The sequence below is a fragment of the Cryptomeria japonica genome, chromosome 10 (genome assembly GCF_030272615.1).
Source record: "Cryptomeria japonica chromosome 10, Sugi_1.0, whole genome shotgun sequence".
In the NCBI taxonomy this organism is placed as follows: domain Eukaryota; kingdom Viridiplantae; phylum Streptophyta; class Pinopsida; order Cupressales; family Cupressaceae; genus Cryptomeria; species Cryptomeria japonica.
This window is the reverse complement of record NC_081414.1, coordinates 478,778,132-478,800,202: the sequence shown is the minus strand read 5'-3', so window position 1 is coordinate 478,800,202 and position 22,071 is coordinate 478,778,132. Positions and strand designations below refer to the sequence as shown.

The 22,071-nt window shown below is 35.4% G+C and overlaps 1 protein-coding gene across 4 annotated transcripts; it reads right to left on the bottom strand.

Annotated features, from left to right (window-relative positions):
• Positions 1-8,461: 8,461 nt before the first annotated feature.
• Positions 8,462-21,203, bottom strand: LOC131039355 (zinc finger CCCH domain-containing protein 27). Of its 4 annotated transcripts, none has more exons than XM_057972071.2 (7): positions 21,108-21,203; positions 20,840-21,004; positions 14,826-14,944; positions 11,594-12,567; positions 10,068-11,384; positions 9,603-9,974; positions 8,462-9,478 (listed from the first exon to the last, which is right to left on the bottom strand). In XM_057972071.2, the coding sequence occupies exons 2-7, from the start codon at positions 20,941-20,943 to the stop codon at positions 9,101-9,103; spliced, it is 3,264 nt and encodes a 1,087-aa protein (XP_057828054.2). In that variant the 5' UTR covers positions 20,944-21,004; positions 21,108-21,203; the 3' UTR covers positions 8,462-9,100. The 4 variants fall into 4 exon arrangements, with proteins under 4 accessions (XP_057828054.2, XP_057828055.2, XP_057828053.2 ...); XM_057972072.2 differs by lacking the exon at positions 21,108-21,203 and having other exon boundaries at positions 9,603-9,691; positions 9,821-9,974; positions 20,840-21,082; XM_057972070.2 differs by lacking the exon at positions 21,108-21,203 and having other exon boundaries at positions 20,840-21,082.
• Between the last annotated feature and the right edge of the window lie 868 nt (positions 21,204-22,071).

The following is a 22,071-nucleotide window of genomic DNA, read 5'->3' as shown; positions in this document are numbered from 1 at the left end:
TAAAATCAATTTCTAGTCATAACGTAGAAAAATGCATTCCTTATTGCCTTAGAAGAAATTTAATCGAATTCATGCAATTTTTTATATTTGTTTTGAGAGATTACTTATTAACTTGTTTCACATGTAAACCATTTTATGGTTTTAACAAGGTAATCCATCACAACTAATGGTAGTTCACCAAGGCAAACTACATATTTGCTATGAAAAACTTGTTTGTAAGAAGAGGTAAATACCCTTCTATGGAGGGAAATAGATGACAGAAAGTATTGTCTTTTCAAGAACATTAAAAAATTGAAACTTGTTCCTTTTGTTTGTTTAGACTTTGAGAAGATTAAACTAGCTCGAGTATGCTTTCTTTATTTTTTATCACATTGTTTTATTTTATGTAGAATGGTTGTAGCTATGCATATAAGTAACACTAAAGGAAATGTGTACTATTACTAATACTTGAGACATGAACAATGTCGGAGAATGGGAGCTAAAGGAAACACCTATTGTTAGTAACACTTGAGAACTAAACTATGTTAGATAATGGGAGAAATTGTCCACTTCCATTTTACCTACAATTGCAAATTTGAGAACACATTTTCAATTTTTGGTCAATATATGTTCTTCCTTATTTAATTAAAACAAATTAGTAAATGAATTATCTTTCATGGTCGTTTTAGTGCCACATTTCATTTGAGGTGATGGGTTTGAGTACATATTCACTTGGTATAGGGTAAGACCATATCTTCTCCATCTTTTATCATTGAGTTTAGTTAGAATTGCATCGATTTTCTCTTGTGCACTTTCAAGGTGAGATATCTTGCTATGATTTTCTTTAGTTGGCAATTTTAAGTGTGTATGCATGCACACCATCTTCCATTATTCTACATGAAAATGCATCTCTACTTGTGTGTATCTTCACATATCTTCTATGCGTGTAGAGATGTATTTGAGATATCCATAAGGAAGACAAATTTGACAAAATAAGAAAAATTTGGCAAAATAAATATCAAACTACAAATGATGGAACCTATCAAAATATAGTTAGGATGCATAAAGTAGCCAGGTAAGGATCAAATGAAGTAAAGATAATTTTAGGTTCTTGCTAACCATTAGCCAACAAAGTAAATCAATTTGCTATGTGTCATTCAAGTGAACATGGGAATTTTCACTTTTGAGTATATTGTCCAAATCACATTGAACAAAGGTTTTGAGAAAGCACTTGAAACTTATAAGAGTTCATGGTTCTCAGTGACCATCAGGTTCTCCACTGCTTGGCCCAAGGCATTGCAAAAAATTTTACCTTGTAGTTTTTTAAACACTAACATTTAGCATACCAATAACATCCCCCATCATTTTCTTCATTTTGCCATGATCAAAACACCACTAAGGATTTCTAGAATAAGTGAAAGTAGCCATATTCTTTGCTCTTCACCTAAAGGAGTGTTTGGAAAGTTTTGGATGAAAACTTCAAATACTGACAATTTAGACCCAGGAGGCCAAAATTTTCTTGCATTCAATCTCCCAAGTTAGCTTTTATGAAACCAAGCCCAATCATTTTTTTTACTAGAAGATTGTGTAGAATTTGTTGTTAGAAATCCTTACTCTATGAAGAGGGTCTAATAGCACGATATTGAGTCAACAAAAACAATTTCAAAAACCACTTCCTTGAGTTTTCATCTTTACCTAAATTGCATTGTGGAATGCGACCTCTCCAAGCACAGTTAAGAGGTCATATAGGTTTCCCCTATGGTTTTGGGTGTCAAACATGTGATAAATTAGGCCACTAGTGTAGTTGCTCAAGGTTGAATTATTAATTTGACTATAACAAATACAATTTACTTATGGTAAATATAAGTTTAATTACTAATACCTATAGGTTCTTCAACTTCATTAATGATTCAGGAGGCATTCAATATAAAAGAAACAAGACTTCTTCATGTTGTTTAGTTAATCAAAGCTAGAAGAAGGTTAAGGTGGCATAGTTTGCCCCTTCCACCCAGGTTCACTAAACTCAACTTTGATAGAGCTTCAAGGGCTAACCCAAGTGATGTAGGTGTAATTATTATTGTGCATGCAAAAGATGGTGGCTTGTACAATATTGTTTTCTATTCTTGGTACACCATACCAATAACGAAGTTTGAATCAGCATCACATTAGGTGTATAACAAATACTGGTAAAAGGAGTCTCCCTCATGATGATTGAGACATTGCAAAATGTCTCTTGTCCAAATTGGCATCTAAGAAGATATTGGGAGAATGCTCAATCTTTAAACCATCAATTCGAATAAGCATTCACACATTATCATGGAGCCTCTAATGTCTCAAACATCTCTTTTTTTTATGGTGTGTATTAACAACTTGTCCTTGTTAGGGTTTGAGAAGTACTTAATTTACTAACCTACCTGAAATATTCACTCATACAATTTTTGAAAGACATTGTCCTCCCTCCAAAAATATCTATGATCATTTATGCAAGCATTATTGCTAAAGTTGGTGAAGATAAGATTTTAGAAGTATTTCAAGTGAATTGTGCTTCCATCATGTTTGATATAACGTGAAGCACAAAATTTAATGATGCATTAGAGGTGTGTTTTATATGACATGTTGGGTCAATAGTTCCTTGGGGAATGGCTCTACTTTGATAGGTATTCATTATGAGTGCCACCAACATGTTTTCTTACATTCACAATTGCATGTTAATGCAAGTCCCTTTAGCCTCATAACCAACCCGTATGCACAAAGTAGGTTGTCCAACAAGCACAAGTGTGTTAATATCAACTATCAAGAGCTAGAAACATAGAAGATCTGTGAAAGTTGTACTCAATGAGAATGGTCTAGGAGTAGCAAGACCTACTAGCACAATAGCATACAATAGGGAGGACTACATTCCTAAACTAGCTAAGAGAGTGTCAAATGCTCATAGAGTCTAGTTCTTGTGCCTCTTGCTTCCATTTCACTTCAATGATAGAGGTTTTGAGTATTGATGTGCCTATGAGAAAAGATAATATAAGTTGCAAATGAGTGAGCCCTAACAATTAATAAGATCCCCGAGTTTGAGTGACTCAATGGTTGTAGGTTCACAAGGCATTGGTGTGAACTACATTTTGTCAAACCACATGGAGCATTTTAAAATATCTCGTAATGTAACAATAAAAGGCTCTTGGAATTTTCAAATTCATACAATACCAATCCTCAAAGTACAAAAGCTAGTAAGATCATAGTAGCATCAAGATATTTTGCATGGTCCTGAAATTCCCATCTTTGCATGTTGTGGCACCTATCTCTTGTCCTTTGAAACCCAATTCCAAAATCTAAACATAACTAAAAATCTTCCATGCCAAATGTTTCAGCCATTGAACATCTATTACTACTTTTTTATATGTTCATGTTTGCTTGTAAATATTATTTTTGGATGCAAATTAGTGTTCCTTTTTGGTTTCACACCATGATTAGTTTGTGTTTTGATCAATGTACAAATTTTAAGTGTTCTTAATCAATTTTTAAATAAGCTTTATCAATTGATTGTTATAGTTGACATTGTGTAGAACACTCTTCTAAAATTAAGGCACAATTGATAACCCAACTAATTAATCAACAAAAATATTATATTTATGATTTATTTTTAACATATTTAATAACCAATCCAAAAATTCAATTATATAACAGGTATCTATAAATACTTTAACCTATGTATTTATGTATTATATGCTGACACAATGGTTGGCCAATGGACAAAATTTAAGTGCTCTTAATGATTTTATAAATTAAGCTTTATCTATTGATTATTATTGTCATTATTATGTACAACATTATTTTAGTGAAAGCATAATAGGTAGGTATCCGACTAATTAATCGGGAGAAACATTATATGTAGATTTTATTTTTAACATATATTATAATCAGACCAAGTTCAATTATATAATAGATGTCTTATGAATTTGTGTCAAATTGATAAAAATAAATATATACATATGTTCAATTTTATTTATATGCATCTACATAATGCATGTGTATGTGTAAAGATTTATATATATCACGTGTGTGTATATAGACAGGTATATATACATACATATGCATACACATTATATATATGTATAACATGTATGTATGTGTATATACACATTTATATATGCATGTATATTCAACAAGGCAAAATTGCATATATACACATGTATATACGTGTGTGTGTATACGTAAATAGGCAAAAACACATACAAATGTGTACATATATACACGGAAATGAATATATAGAAATGTGTGTATATTCATGCTAGGCCCGACCCAAGGAAAAAATTAAACGTAATAATTAGCATAACAATCAACAGATTACTTAAAAACATCTAAGAGCCGCGCACTGAACATAAACCAACAAACAAGTCAAAAAGAACACTAAACCACACAAATTTAAAACCCTATAAAAACAACCGAGCCCTTCACGAACCTCGACTTGAAATATATATATATTTTGTAATTCCTCCTTTTCTTACTAGAACATATACATAAACAAAATCAGAGTCCTTAGTCACAAAGTTTGTTATTATCATGTCGAGATGCAAAACTTATAGTAACAGCCAGGAAGACGGAATGGCTGAAAAGATAAATATCGAAAAACAGAGGTAAATATAAAAGCAAGTAAATTTAATTTTTAAAATGCAAGAAAACAGTTTTATATACAAAATATTTTTTTTAAAACAGTAAATGTAAAAGAAAAATCATGAAAAAAAAAGAACAAACATGAAAATAGATTAGGCAAGTGTAAATTTAGTATAAAAAAACATTCATGAAAAGATAGAAAAAACAGCGCCAAATAGAAGATCTATCTCATCATGTTTTACACATGTATTTAAGATATCTACAAGGAAGACAGATCTGCCAAAATAAATATCAAACTGTAAATGATGGATCCTATCATAATACAGTGAAGATGCATAAAGCGGCCAACATTGGACAGAAATGAGTTAAAGATGATTTTAGGTTCCAGCTAACCAACAGCCAACAAAGTGAAGCAGTTTGCTGTTTGACATACCAGTGAACAAGGGAATTTTCACTTCGAATATACTGTCCATAAACTTTGCCAATACACCTATAACAGAACTGACAATATCTCAATCTGATAATTATTATCAGCTAAGCAAAGGTAAACAAAAAATAAATCACTCAGTCGCAAATGACAAAGTACATCACTGCGACACCCCCAATCAGTAGAAAATACAACTAAGTAGCTACTAACATTGAAAAGCCTCCACAGTTGAAAGAAACTTTAAACAAGACATATTAGAGGTGAGAAGTGACCACAATAATAACCTCGCGGAGTTGCATCTGTATTACATTGTCATTGGGGATTAACTGAGATGGAGAAAAGCACAAGCAAACCTACAATATTCTTTTTCAAGATCATAAAAAAAAATTAATGCAACCTTCGCTGGCCATAAATGAATGTCATGCTACTCTGAAAACAATGCTAGGATTTCGCATCACTATGCAGAGAATTAAAGAAAGTACGGAAATCAGAAATGTGATTTATCCAAGTTACGAACTTTACAGATAACATTTCTTGAGATCTACTAGCCCCCTAAATTTTATTATTGGAATGTAGAAAAGGGGATTGGGTAACTCATGCACTGATTTCACTAAAGTTCTCTACTTACACCATATTTGCACGTATTTTGAGTATTGGATTGTTTAAAAAACTTAACATCTTTCAAGTCCATGTTATATTAGAATACAATTCAGAAAAAATGAAGGAAAAATACTCAACGTCCAGGTAAAGGGTAGATATACCTCACCCACATTATATCCGATGATAGTTCAAAACATCCCCCTCAATGACCTTTGGTTAGAAAGCCTGATAAATCACCAAACGGGTTCAGAACAAAAGAAATAATGAAATTTATTTCTCAAATGCCATTTCAATTTTTTTTCCTAAATAAATGATGTGGGAAAAGTGGGAATGCACCTGGTTTAACCATGGATACAGAAGAAACATCATACCTGTGCAGCAAAATATACCAGTAACTTTCTGAATTTATCAATTGAGAAATGCCCAGATCTACAGCATTTTCTTCAAATTATACTAAGGCCATCCACAAGCAAATGTATGTTTAATATTACATAATTAAATGTTCCTAGGTCAGAGAAACTGCTCACATTAAGACTACTTTGGGGCATATACAAATTTAGGTAACAAAAAAGTCTATTATCTAGCATCACACAATGTCCTGGTTATAAATCCTAAAAGCACCACCAGGATAATGATCGTTCTCAAATTCTCTGAGAATAATGTTGGGCAAATACAATTTCAAAAAAGCATAGAATTTTACAAATGTCAAATGAATACTGAGATGACAGTGAACATCAAGAGTTGAAACAGAAAACACAGTTATATTTACCGTGTTCTCTAAATGTTCCCTTTCAGGATACCCTTGTCTAATTGTTATGTTGTACAACTCTAAAATCAAAGAACAGTGAAGACGGTAGAAACATTGGAACTGTGATCACCACTGATACATCATCGTCCATCCCTCACTAATGTCAACTACAAATCAGACTGCACCAGCAATAGGTTTCCTTGTTGTGGTCCATGCCTCCACAAACAAAGCCCGAAAGAGCTGATATCATTAACTATACAAGGTAAAATATTAAAATAACAAATTATTCAAAATCAATGCTTTATAATGTTATCTAATCACCTCTTCCATGTTGATTTATATTTCAATTGGACACAAGTCCTAAGTTCGTTCTCATATCTTATAGCTATAATTAATAACATTTTGTGAATTTCACTAATAATCTTAACGGATAAATTAAAATGGGACTCCTAAAAATTATATTTTTTGTGGTCCTTTTTGGATGCACGTGTGCATGCACAAACTATCCTCCTAACAAATATCATATCCAAGGTTTTCTAAAAATTGTCATCACAATAGCTAGAATCGTAACTGTATCCATAAAACAAAAATTCTTAAGATTTCCCAAATCCTTGCTTTCAAAACTTAAAAGAAAAAACATATATGTTGCTGATGCTTTTACTTGCTTCTCCAGGAACAGTGTATTTATGAACAGGAAAATTGTAGAAGCAACGATTGAATAAGGTGACAGATAGTTTGAGGATTTTGTGAGATATTTCAATATTTATGCTGCCACAGTTTGTATTTATTTGATGCAAATTTAATCTGCATGGTTATTGTCAACTTTTTGGCTAGCATTTCAATGAGTGCCAAATTCTTCACCAAGATTGTGCCTATTAGCGAGTATTCTTTCCATCCAGCTTACTAAGCCTTCCCTAATGGGATCCTACACACAGCCAATCTTTAAGATTAAGTTATTTTGCCTTCATAAATCTTTTCAAAGCAATATTGTAAATAGAAAATCTCAAGTTGCAAGGACTAAAAAATCCTTATCATAATGTACCATGCTTCAAGTAATTATCTCTCATACACCACCACCAAAACAGTTGAGCAAAAGAACCAATATTAAGTTATTAACCTATTGACTGTCTAGTAATATTTAAAGGAAACAATAACTTGAATCTGAGAAAAATAAAAAAACAGTCTAATATTTAAAAACAACAGACAAAACACAAATAACACAGAAGAAACACTACCTGAAAGCACCACAAAATATTTCATCAAAAGATCTGCTGATCTCTGAATGCGTGCTGAGAACACCCTCCATATTTTGCTTCACAAACATCAAATTCCATGAAGGTTCCCTGATTTGTACTTGAAGGCAATTACTTGGTAATGCAAGGCCGATAAAGAGATAATTTCAAGCTCATCACTAGTCAATTCCTATGTAAGAGTTGTAGCTTATAAATCCACGATTTGCAGGCTGCATATTTTTCATGTGTTTCTCCAAGCTGAAAATCTCTTCAAAACTTCTTGGAATCAATTTTGCAGGTCAAAATGCAAGAAGTTGTTCCAACAAGCATTAAATATGCTCAATAACTAATAAGAATACCTTGAAATGCTTCTGGATCTATGACACAACAGATGATTTGTGCAGTTAGAAAGTTCCATATTTTTAGCTTGACAGCTATGCAAATGAGAAAAAAGTGTTTAGGAGATTTCAATCAACATCTCTGATCACACTCCGCAATCTATCATCAAGATACCTAAATATGGTAACACAATGTGATCCATAAAATTGATGCAAAATCTCCAACACAGTTTTACCCAGAAGCTTCCTTCTCACTTTGCATGGACTGTTACAGCCTTACATTCTTTAACTATGCAAATGTCTTTTGTTGTGATCAAATGAGATTACATTTTCCTTCCTTCAATTTTTTCATTTTGCAAAGCCAGGCAGTTAAGTTCACCAGAATTTGTGAACTTAATTGTAGGACTGGTGAGTTCAGACTCCATTCCAAACATAAAAGACCATGACAAAAAAAGATGCAGCGCAGACCTGGAACTTCAAAAGAGCAACAGCAATTTAATAATTTCAAAATCTTGATTTAATGCAAACAAGATAAACTAAAAACAAGAGCTCGGTCATCTATTATCTTCTTTAATATGAGCGACTCCTTCCTGATGTACAAAATCTTGACTATCACCTCCATAATTAAACACATAGGACAGAGACACCTTTTGCCCTTGAAACACATTTCATAGGGGCTGGACAAGAAGAAGCTTATATGATGATCTCTAGTCTACTACATGATTTGTGCAAAATCTACAACATGGCATTCAAACTGTAACATGCACAACTGACGTTTGCAGAATTACAGCTTAGAATTTAACTCGTAGAACAACAAAAATAATAATGCTTCAGAAAATCTATAACTGCAGGTTGAACTATTAATTTTGCATGTTGTAATTAAAATTTTGAATAGCTATATGCAATGCACCACTAAAATACATTTTCTTTTGTGGGGCTTGGCTCCCAATCTGGCATCTCTGTGCGCCAAAAGCTGAAACAACTCACCATATTACAAGAAACCGAGTTACACGAAGGAAGTATCAAAACTTGCAAGATGACTTAGTCTCTAGTTCTCTCACTGCTGCCCCCTCCTCGATTCAACTGCATCATTTGCTTCTGCTAGAACGTAAAAGTACAGCAGGGTACAACCGACTTCCTTTCAAAAGTACTTCCATTCGATTTGCCCAGACTATTCCAAGAAGTATTCTTCAATACTCTTGTCTGTACTTGTTGTATCATTCATTGTAACAGTTTTGCCTCCTGAAGTTTCTTTAGCAGTCAAAGGTCCCCTTCTAGAATCGCACTTCAGATTTGAAGGCAGATGATTCTTTACAGATACTCGATTGGTAGTGTCAGGGGTCAACACCCATGCTAGCTGTAATTTTTTCCCTTGCCAACAATTACCTTCAATAAAAGCCCTCTCAGCTGCATGGCGAGTATCATAAGTAACAAGCACACTACATGTTTCTGGTATCTTTGAAGCTCCATCACATCCACTTTGGAGATCTTCCAGCTCAACAGAAGATAAGTCACCAAATGATGAAAAATGTTCTTTCAAACCAATGATCTGTCAAAAGATTGTAACAACAAATCAAATTCTTGGCAATATACTAAAAAAAATTTATATTTTGAAGCTCTTGACAAAATAAATACTCAAAACATGAACTATCAAGGAAAAAAATAGTGATTACATCCATAAGACCATGAGGTATGGGTGGAAGAATCCTCAATGATGTTGACCAATCATCAATCTTAAATTGATATGGACTGCAGGCAGGCTCTGCAAGTGACCCAGACGATGAGCACATGGGCATTTTTGAATTATTTGATAAAGGCGTGGAAATCCCTGCTGGAGACAATGACCTTGAACCTGTTAATTCATTTGTAACTCCTTTAGAAGTGTGATTACCTCCTTGCTCTTTTTTTGTCATAAAAGCCTGCCCAGAAACCGCCCCCAAACTTGCTGAAGAATGTGAATTGTTTGAACATGTTACAAGGTCTTCTGTTTTTTGACGCTTGACAGTCCTATTTTTATCAGAGGAATCACCTCTGCTGTCTATTCCCTGCAGATATATCCAAACATATTATATCAATACGAATCAAGGAAATGTATTATTTGTAAAATTAATGTTCGCTGCAAGTGTTTAGAAATGAACCTGTTTAGCTAGTTTATCTAAACGACGACGAAAATCCTCCCGTTTTTGGGCCAGTATTTCCTGTTTTTCACGAATTAGCTTCAGAGTCTCAAGTGTTTCCTGTTTATGTGTTGCAGATATAGTTGAAGACAAATCCTTCACAGTCGCAGATTTTGCAGAATTATTATCAGCACTATGAGATACTTCAGATGTAGAAGGTCCAAGGCTGAAGGAAATGCTGTTACTGTTCTTTTGCTTAGGAGGTTGGGGATAAGTTAGAGCAACAGACATTGCACCCGAAGATGTCCCAGAAGGCACTGCTGGTGCACTGATCTTTTCATGTTTAGTAGAGCTATCCCAATGTGCCCATGCTAACCTGATGAAACGGTTCCCCATTACAGCATCTGGGGAGGCAAGAGCTGCCTCAGCTTCTTCTCTACAAGAATACTGCACAAAAGCCTTGTCACTGTTTGGTGGAACGCGAACACCCAGAACCTCTCCAAACTTCCGAAAGTGTAACAAGAGAGATTCCACCTTGTTACTTTTGGGAGGTATACAGGAAACGTATAATGTGCGTTGTGCTTTCTCACTTCCTCGCCTACCACTTCTGTGGACTGCATTCCTATGAGTTGCATCAGTAGAGGTCTCAGCAATCTTCTGTGAATCATTAACAGACTCTTTGGGCACTTGCAACTTGCTTGTACTCCTAACTTTTCCATTTCTCATTTGAATATTGACATCTTTTGATCCACTGTCATGATCAGAATCACTTTCCTTCTCCCTATCTTCCGAATGACTATGAAATTCCTGATTGCCATACAATTCTTTTTTTGATTGTTTTCCATGTTGCTGAGATCCATCAAAGACATCTGCAACCCTTGAGCCTTCTTCACGTTTGTTGCAAGCATAGTCAACAGGCCCAATACGATCCCATACAGAGGGGAATGAATTATGAGACAATCCAATTGACGAACCACCTCTCTGAGTCCTTATGTTATCGTCAACATTCAGGATGTCATCACCCAGCCCATCAGGTGCATTTCCATCCCATAAATGCTCTTCATCTCCTTTCTTGTGGGATTTTAACCCACGTGCACTCCCTGGATGAGCATTATTCAACAAAGGCTGATCGGGATCATATAAATCTGCCTCTATACCTGCAGCACTAGTTGAAGAAGCATTCAAATGTTCAGAATCCCTATTTGGGCCATAGCCAATACTCTTCTCACGAGAGATATTCCTTGTTAAATCTGTTGAAGGTCCATTACTTAGACCTGTCCCTTTACCCACCAACTGTCTAGCTGGAACTGGAACTGAAAGATTATATTGTGAGAGACTCTGTAATTAAAATCAAAGCAATCAACATCAATGTCAAAATTTTACTTTGTGAATATATTTGAATAGAAAAACATTCAGCCAGCTCCAACTTCAACTACACTAAGTGTGAAAAGGTATATATGCATCAACTCATGGAGATCACAAGCTACATTAGATGTCAACATATTTATTATTTATCAGAGGTGCAACAACTTGTTTCTCTGCAATACCTGAACATCATCAACAACAATCCTGTTTGCCCCATGCTCCATTGGGCACATATCCCCTCTTAGACAAAACCCACGTTCCTCAAAATCCCTGCACCTGGGACGGCCCATGCCCACTCCAACTCGAAGCGTAGAGCTTAAAGATAACCCACGGCCTCCTTGCAATCCAGTATTGAATAAATGTGGCTGTTTCAAGCCACCATTGGGCATTCCAGACATCGACCCAAAAGCAACCCAAGGTGTATTTGTAGGATTTCCATGATTAAGGATTGGTCTTGTGTACAAAGTTGCAGCAGCAGGTCTAAATGGAGGTATTGCTGATGGAAAATCTACAGACTCGTAAGAAGGAAATCTTGAATCTGGTGGAGCCCACTGGCCAGTATTTATTCCCCTTGCTCGTCCTGACGCAAGACGAACACAGCCATTTAGACTATCAAAACCAGGACCAACAGCTTGATCATACAATCCCTGATTTCCTCTTCTATGATCTCCATCCACATTCAACCGTGAAGGGAATGATAACGCAGATCCATGACGCTTTTTAAAGTATTTTGCTGACACCTCTACATCCGTGCGCAATGGAATGGATTCCCTAGAAGGCTTGGATGTCTCAGTGTCACTCTCTGGTACGAATTCAGCATTGCTAACAGGTCTGTTCCTCTTCCTGATACTTTTTTCATCTTCATCTTGTATATCCCAATTTAAAGATGGTGAATCAATCGCCCGTCTAGTATGTTTATGGTTACGATCATCATCTTCATCATTACTTCCCTCCTGCTCTTCATGTTCAGCAAAAGCACCAACAACAGCACTAGGAAGTTTCTCATTCTGAAGAGATGAGCTTATTTCTGTAGAATCAGCATGAGCTACAGTTGTAGGAGCATCAACAAATTTCCTACTCTCTGTATCATCTTCGCATGTAAAAGTTCTACCATCTTCGAGTGCATTAAAGAGTTGTGTCACAAAGGTCATTGTATCTGCACATAAGCACTGAAACTTAGGATCCTTTAAAACAGGAGATAAAAAAACTATATTCTAAGAAATGTAACTGACCATTGAAAAAATATTTGCTAACTAATGGTGCCATATGCACTGATTTCGAATTCAAAGTTCAATAATAAACTTCTTGCTGAAAGTAGGACTAAAAAAACTACCTCATGCTTAATAGGTTCTTAAGTTAAAAACATACATTGACAAGACAGTCCAGGTGAAACTGGGATTACAAATCACTCAATTAATAGCTCAGTGCAGAGATTAATTATCATTTCTGCATGCCTTGAGGTCTACAATTCCCATATAAAGCTGGATCAAGGGCATTTAAGGACCTCATTATTTTGCAGACTAACAATTTATAATATCACTCACACAGTCTCAAACTCTGCACATTGCATTAGCTTCAAATTTTACATGTACACAATAACATGTAGGTGAAATTTCCTGACACAAGAAAGAAGATGCATAAACAATGCAGTACACCAAAGTTGAGGTCTCATGCATAGTCTTAAAAGAGAGGAATTTCCTTTTCTTCCGACTCCCAAATGAGAACCAGAATTTTAAGCATAAGTGACTGCAAATATCATCATTAAGAATGCATAACATCTAATACAAGCAAATAAGCTTACATAAATAAAGTTGCTTCAAGCATAAGTGACTACAAATGTCATGTTCAAGAATGCGTGCAATTCAATACAAGCAGTTTAGCAGATATGGTTGAATAAAATCGAGCTTGATAAATTTTCAATAAGCCTAGGAGTCTCAACAAAAACTACAAGTTCCAAGAACACTTCCTGAATCAGAGCCTGAGACTCGATTGCCTAAAAAGTAAAAACAGAGAAAAATAATCATTTGCAGGTCAAAGACATCATTTTGATTTGAAGTAGCAGGGACTTTTACAAAGCTTTGGTAGAAAAAAAAAATCGACATTTTGCTTCAAGTTCAAAAACATCTTTGGCAAAAAAGGAATTGAATCCAATGCAAATTTGAGTCTCTAAAACTATACCAAAAAGCAAAATGAAAGCGCCATTAAATGAACGAGATTTACAGTGGGGGAAAATATGTTTGACACCAAATTCGCCATTCCTTAAGGAGATATATGAATCAGAAGCAAGCATTAGTGGAAGTAAATGGATACAGTTTCACAGGATTGAAGGGCACATGCGATGGAGAGTTATTAACTTATCCGACTCACAACAAATCAAATAATTTTACTCTATAATGGAACCAAAAACCATGTCAATTGAAAAGCCAGATTAAGTTGAGAATCTGATAATACAATCTTATACTTTGTTTACAGCATAAATTTACTGGGAAATACCCTTATACACCACCCACATCCCTCCTCTATCTATTAAACCCTTTCACATTACTAAACATATGTTGAGTTAGAACTATAGATCCTTAGTAAATCATACCTTAAATAAGCTTGAACATAAAACAAGGAGTAATCCTTATTTCAAAACTTCTAAATTATCCTTCCAATTGGATCAATCTTAACCCGCCAATTTGGCATGCACCGACGGGTATCCAAAAGAATCAAGATGCCAACACAATGTCTTTGCATCCGCGTGGTATGGTTACTTTATTAATGGTAGATGTGGATGCAAAATCAAAAAATGGGTGCATTTATATATTTGATTTGAGTGCAGTATCAGCATTGGTTGACTCAAACATTTGCTGTGGATGCATTTGTGTAAGTGTACTCGACGTTGCATTACAAGGAGTTTTCCCCACCCAAGCTGTAAAACGTACCTCTGTGCAGAAATAAATACTGACGCACACAATGCTAATTTAATCTTTATTTAGAAGATAACATAAATAAAACTAAAAGTACAAACCAAAGTTCCTTCCAGGTCTCAAAAGTTCACAAAGGGATATTTGCACATCAAATTAAAAAAAAACTGGAGGCTAGACGTTGACACTGAAAAGATATCAATCTCATACAATTAAAATGAATCAAAGTAAAATGAAAAAAGGTACAAAGAGAAAGATCATTCAACAACCATATAAATAATGAAAAAAGCCTACAGCATATAAATTTAGAATGAAACGTAACATCAGAGTGTAGAGTTTAAATTGCATAAGATTCAGATTGTACAGTTGCATTAAGCAGAATTCAATCTTCCAAAAGGATACAAACTAAATATAACAAACAACTTAAAATGAATTTACAATTTGTAATGTGATAATAGGTAGAGAATAGTAACCAAACATTGAAATAACAAATAATTTCACATACTATCTCCAAGGAATTCATGAAGTTGTTCAATGCATATCTTTTGCAACTCCTCCTGAGGCTTATTGTTCTTCAATAATGCAACTATATAATTTGCCACCAATGCAGGATCTGCTTCTGACCTGGCATGCCATAATTTGGATAAGTTGCATTAGAGTCTCATTTCTAAAATGTGATGTACTTATACAATATCTGTGAATACTAGAATAATGACAGGTTTAAAAGTAAGAGACAACAATAAAAAAAGAAAGGGCTACTACGTTTGGTCTTAAATCTTATCTATAACACAAAAAGAACTCCGTGTTCCAATTGTCTTTTGTTGGAAATTCCCCTAAAGTCTGAGATACCATGAGCATAGAAAAGTAAATGCAATAGGAATCCTAAGAATGTAAACATAAATCACATGTTTCCTTCAACTCAACAAAATAGTACTGAACCTAAGGACAATCAATTATATCTCTCTGCCAAAGAGAGATGCAACCAAAAGCATCTTGGGAACACAATAACTGGCCAACATCCTATACATTACACGGATCCCTTCAAGACAATAACTGGCCAGCATGCTAAGCATTCTACAGATCCCTTTGAAATATTTTATCACACCCCTTAAATGGTAAAAGTCAAACCACTAAGTTTATTTAGCCTATGGCTAACTAGCAGATCAATGAAAAACTTTCATTCTTATGACCCATTTCCCTTTTTAAAAACTAAAACTACCCAGAAACTACCTAAAAAAGACCTCGAAATTTGTCGTCAGCCATGTAACATTCCCAAATATTTATAGGGCATACCAAGGAGTTTCCTGGCATTTTAAATAGAAATCAATACCAGTTTGGCATTTGAGGAGCCACATGGCCCTTAAATAAAATATTCAGTTTATATCAAAACAAAAAAGACCTGAGATGAGAGGAAAATAGAACAAAAAAATAATTAATAACTTGGTAATGAAACATGTTGGAATAAATAAAGTCAAAGGACCTGATTTTTATGCAGTCTGTCAAATTTGAACCAAGCAAATTTCTCACGATATAATTATCCTAAAAGAATATAAACATGTCAAGGATTATCTTCTTGCAAATGATTGAGATAGCAACTGTGCATTTCTCTGTCATAATTCCATTCATGACCACATGCATGCGCCTTCTACAAGGTCATTGACTCATCACAAACCAGAAGTTAGAGAGGTCTAAATTCTACCAATGTGATAACAACAACTACACAACACTGAAGCAATCTCCAAAAATAATGAAAGATTTTCATACTGCAAACCATTCATTCCAATACCCAATACAGACAATCTAAATGAACATTCACAATTGAATTGTGGCAACAATGAGGTTCAGGATAACTTTACACTGTAGCTTACAATCAGCAAACCACAAAAAGTATGAACCATGGAATTCATCACATATCACTGCATTTCTCCATTATAATCAATGAACTTCAACTATATTTGAGAAATAACAAGAAACTATGCAAATTGCAGAAATAACACATAAAGATCCACCATGCTTAAATGAAAATCATGTATTAATTTCAACAAGTCTTGGCAACAACTTTGGGCGTCCTCCTCCTACTAACTATCAACTGTCTACTATTCTCTATTAACCTTTACAAATGAGAGAGTTGAGTCTTATATAGAGGTCTCAATTACAATTCAAACGCCAGGATTGATTCAAAATCAATGGCTGAGATTACAAGATGAAACCCTAATCAGGGTTAGTTATAACTAACTTCCTTCAACCAATGAGCAAATTACAAGGTTTAGGACACGTGTCCTTTGAATGTGGACCAATAAAAAATGAGGTTAGGCATATGCATAGTTTAACCCCACTTGTAATTATCAGCAAAAGACGTACATAGGGGCCAATATTCCTTGGAGAGCCAAAATCCTTATTGCTCAATTAAGAACTAATTCTCACCAGCTCCGTAGTGAAACAGGTCGTTTGAAGAGACCTAAAGAAGTTTGGGAGGAGAGAGTATGCATTTTCTGCTCAATGGGTAAAGTGGAAACGGAAAAACACTTCATTTTAGAATGTGAAGCTTTCAAGGACAGCAGGTACAGCTATATTAACATCTTGACAGCTAACTCTTGGGACAATTTTTCCAGTGAGGGAATTGTTGACAAGATGGGAGCACTTATCATCACGCTGCATAAGAAGAGAGCTGAAATGCAGAGGGCAATCAGTGTTCAATCCAGTGTGGTTGGCAGTTTTGTCCCATAGGCTATATTTAGTCCCGTGGACGTTAAAATAATTTCTTCTTCTTCTTCTAATTGTCTGCCCCGTAAGATGAGTCAGTTTCAATGCACTTGGATGCATTGACTTGGATTCTCTTGATTGGTTGATGATGACTAGATACCAACTCAGCATGCCTATCTTATAATCATCACAAAAGAAGTTCTTGTGCCTTGGACAATATCTCTCGATACATAACATCGTGTAACTGCTTGATGTGATGAAGCATATTCCCAAATTGTATCATCTTGGATGATCAAAATTCTAACGGTTTCAAGAGGTGAGACGATGAGTCTGGCTACTAGCCAGAAAAGGGAGAGAAGAGTTTGGAAGGTAGCTGAAAATAAAGTACTAATCCGCATCTTTATTGAATAAAGGTCATTGGATGGGATGGAAGCTGGTATAATGACTTGTTTGGATCGATTGGATGGACCTGAACCAGAATGGATGGCCACAGCAAAATGTTTATTCCCACAGGCAGGTAACTTTCCATCCTCCCACCCACCGGAGAGAAGAGTTTGGTGGGTCACTGGAAATGAAGTACTAATCCACAGCTTGATCAAATACAGGTCGTCAGATGGGATAGAAGCTAGCATCGTGACTTGTTCAGATGGATTGGATGGACCTGAACCAGAACGGATGGCCACAACGAATTTTTTATTCCCACGGCTGCTAACTTTCCATCCTCCCACCCACCCTGGTGGATCGCCAACTATTCAGTAGCCAACAGAGAATACTTCAACATTTCTGCCTTCTCCCCTATCAAACCAATGGATAGTGGTGTGCTTTGACTAAAGGATGACAGCATGATTGAAATGTTTTGTGATTAAATCTCAAAGCAGTAAGCTCCATATTTAGTTACCAACCCGTACAATGCATAGAGAATACAGAATCACTGGCACACAAAGCAATTGCAAGTAAACATGGTGTTTCAGAGCGTTCTGTTTGTGGTGAATATGAAATGGAAGGCATCATATGTAATATGCAATAACATTTAAAAACCAAATATATAGTCTTTTATCCCTATCCACCCAACAGTAGCTAGCAAACCAGACACTACAGGGTTCGTTGGAAGGCAGCAATCACTAGCAGTAGCAACTACATCCTTTTAAATAACTTGCTTCCATTGCCATTGTTGTAGTTCTTTTAATTTTGCCGTAACATTATTTGGTTTTTAGTCTTAGAAGTCCTGTGAAAATGGCATGTCAAAAGCTACATTTTTTTTCAAATAAGAAAAAATCTAATACGTAGAATACTGAAGATGACTAATTTCACTGATAACCGGTAGAAAAGATCTTACTCTTGCATATTTCAATCACTAAATAGTAAAATAACTTAAATAGTGCTCATAGATGACCTAACTACACATGTTTTATATTTAAGAAAGGAAGCTCAAGAAATTAAAAAGCTTTTGACTACCCTAGGAAGATAATACATGTGCAAAACATTTACATCAAAACCAAATATAATTGATTCAACGAATATTAAGAAAAGCATTTAACAAAAGGAGTATCATTTGTAGAAATATTTTGGTCAAACCAAGATGCTTGAATCTCTTCAAATGGACAAAAAATATCTTCAGCACAATGGGAATAATGTGAATAAATTCTGAGAAAGAAGAAGCCATTTAAACTTAGAAATTAAAACTATGAGAGGAGACTCACCTGCCATGCTGACCACTATAACAAGCAATGTGAGTTTGACTTAGTACTATTGATTGTATGTCCAGTCCTTATGAAGTCATTTTAACGCATGCAAAATATAAACAACAAAAAAAAGGGTTTGCTCTGATGGTTAAGGGTTGCTCTGATGGTTTGCAGATGGTGTTCCCATGTCGCTCATGATAGAGTTAAGGTACCTTTTAGGTCCTGACTTAACCAGCATACCAAGGTTTGCACATGTGCTAAACTTTGCAGAAACTCAACCACCCTATCCCCTTGCAAACCAGTTCAGGCAAAAACTGGGATAGACCAGTCTTATTTCCCTGTACGTTATTGACACAGATGCACATTATCAACCAAGGTAACAAAAAACTGCAAGTCTGTCACTCTGTAAACAAATCTTAAATCTGACACTTAAAAAGTGCCAACATCTCTTGTGGAGCCACAATGCAAACAACACGAGATTTAAACAAGCAACATCATTAAAAACACAGACCACAAACAAATCCAACAATATTGCTTCTAAATAGATTCATCAAGCTGACGAACATAACAACAATATCAGTCAATCCCATCAGCATTTAAAAATTTACTATTGGCACACACGACCACTAGAATGTTCAAGTTTATATAAACAGTTTGCATGATTATAACTTTGGAGAGATAAATGCAAGCTTCACAACCTGGATTGCAGTGCAACTACATCAAAAAAAAATTCCAATTTTGCTAGGACAATTAGTTTTTTTGTTTTGTATTATGCGCTGGTGAAGCTAAGGCACAAATTCTAAACTGCAGTCATTTGAACACCAATGTTCAAAATTTGGCTGTAGCAAAACTCTCCGACAATGAGTATGAACCAGTTGCAGGTGCCAATGCGATCTCAATGATCTGGCTATCATGCCTAATAGTAAAAACCAGCATTACAACCAGCATAATCAAATTATTCTGGCCTCTACATACCAGAGTAGATATTCTTCTATGCAATTGGACATTGTCTCTAACATAAGAAAAGGAGTGTGTGGCAAACTTGTCCAGCTAACAATTTAAATTAAATTTTTAACCGAGGTTTGTCCTACCAAAATGAGCACTACCTACAAGTGCAAAGCAAAGAATCCTTCAACAAATTCTCAAATTAATGGTTTTGATTAAAATTATAGGCAAATTAGATTTACTGGGCATAGTGGCAGCTGTGAGTCAAATTTCAATAAACTCACTGGAGGTTTCCCTGCAGCGAAAGAATACACTGGGTACCCTTTAGCCCCTACGAGATAGATTTCAATATAACCATTGAAGGTTTTCCTGTAGTGGAAGAATACATACTGGGTACCCTTTAACCCCTACGAGTAAGATTTCAATAGTCGTGAGAGGCTTCACAGAAGTAGGTAACTATACACTGCATACACTTCAATCCCGACGAATTAGATTACAATAGAACCACTGGAGGTTTCCTGACATTGGGTACCCTTTAATCCCCGACAAGTTAGATTTCAATAGAATCACTAGATGTTTCCCATCAGTAGATGAATATACAGTGGGTAACACTTAACCCACGCGCGGAAAACAATTTAGAATCCATATTATGAAATAAGGCTTCGTCAAACAAATGTGCAGCAACAAACTCGCCTCATAATGATCTCCAGTCCAATTCCAGCGAACAATTCAAACCCCCGCTCTGTCGAAGAAATGTAATTCAACCAGAAAACCTCATTGCTTCTTATTGCACTGATACGCGGCAGTAAAATCTAGGTTCGGAGCATTTTAAATATGTAGGACTCCAAGGGTCAGGCTTGATCAAGAAATATTAATGAGACAGAACCCTAAATCAGCTACTAGGGTTACTTACTGCAAATATGCCCTAATTTTCTATAATTTTGATGCCCATAAATGCATTCAGAAAAATTTCGATGTGTGTATTTGCACTCAACAAAATTTTGTTGTGGGCCTTCGTATTCGACAAAATTGTGATATGGGTATTCCCGTTGGGGTGTTTTAATCCGGCATTCTTTTCAAATTGAGGTATTCATGTTCCATTCTCGTTTTAATTCATCGTTTTGGGGCTTTGGATAGAGGGGAATCATGTGACAGTAATGAGAACAAATGGTGTTTATGCAATACTTACAAGGGTTTCAGGTTCTTTACAAGATATCGAACAAGAAGTGGCTCTTGAAATTTCATCTTGGTCGTTGCTGGAGTCCGTCGCTCTGCAACATTATTCTTGGCCATAGAAATTTGTGCCTCCCCTTCTCATGCACAATGCAAGCAAGATAGCAGAAAGAAGCTGTTCCTGTGGATCTTGAAACAGACAATACATTACGACTCAAGAATTGAAAAATTGAAGATGCGGCTTTATATAAAAGCGAAAAACAAACTAGTGAAATGAATGCAACCTTTTTAACGGCTCGGTTGTATGGGAAGGGCGCTCGTTTCTGCCTCCATTAGTGTAACAAATTAGTCAAAGCTATAAGGTCGTTAGATCTTTACAATTTGTGGGTGTGTTCCTATAGAAGCTAAACGCGTGTGGTTCCATGGATCTCCGTAGCTGATTTTTTAAACAGACATGGCTAATAATTTATTTATTTTTTATTTCATAAACATGTAAACTTAGGGTAAGGTCCCATGTAGGGGCTTCTAAAAACTTGAGGAGTGCTCTTCAGATTTTTTAGGAATATTTTAAATTTGGTGGTCTCATGAATTTTAGTATGTAGATTAGCTTAAAAGTTTATGTTCTAAAATATAAAGAAGTCGGTGGTCTCATGGACATATAGAACTAAAAAGAAATAAAATAAACTTCATTTTTCCTCTAAAATTTTGCATTTTCCCTCTAAAATTTTATTTTGACAGGTGGCAAATTAAATTCTTAAGCTGATGGAGCAATTTCTAACCCCACCCATTTGCACTTGCTTAAATATGCAGATCTAAAATGTAGGGGCTCAAGATTCCAAATAATCCCATAACATTTTTTTTACTTCTTCGTGGGACCTCCTCTTCCTTGAAAATAGAAGTTGAAGGCCCCCCCATGGGACCTCACCCTCAGATCATACCCTTGCATACTTCCTTTAGGTCTTATCCTTGCATCACATCCTTAAGTTCCACCATTAGATCAAACCTTTGCATAGCACCCTTAGGTCAAACCTTTGCATACCACCATTAGGTTGTACCCTTACATCATTCCCTTGGATCATACCCATAATCTTTGCATAGCCTTACATCATTTTCTTAGGACACACCCTTGATCCTTACACACCTTCATTAGGCCATACATAAATTCTTGCATATACTTCCACCATCCCTTTAGGACATAACCCCACCTCTTGCATACTTTTGTCATTCCTTTAGGACATAACCTTAAAC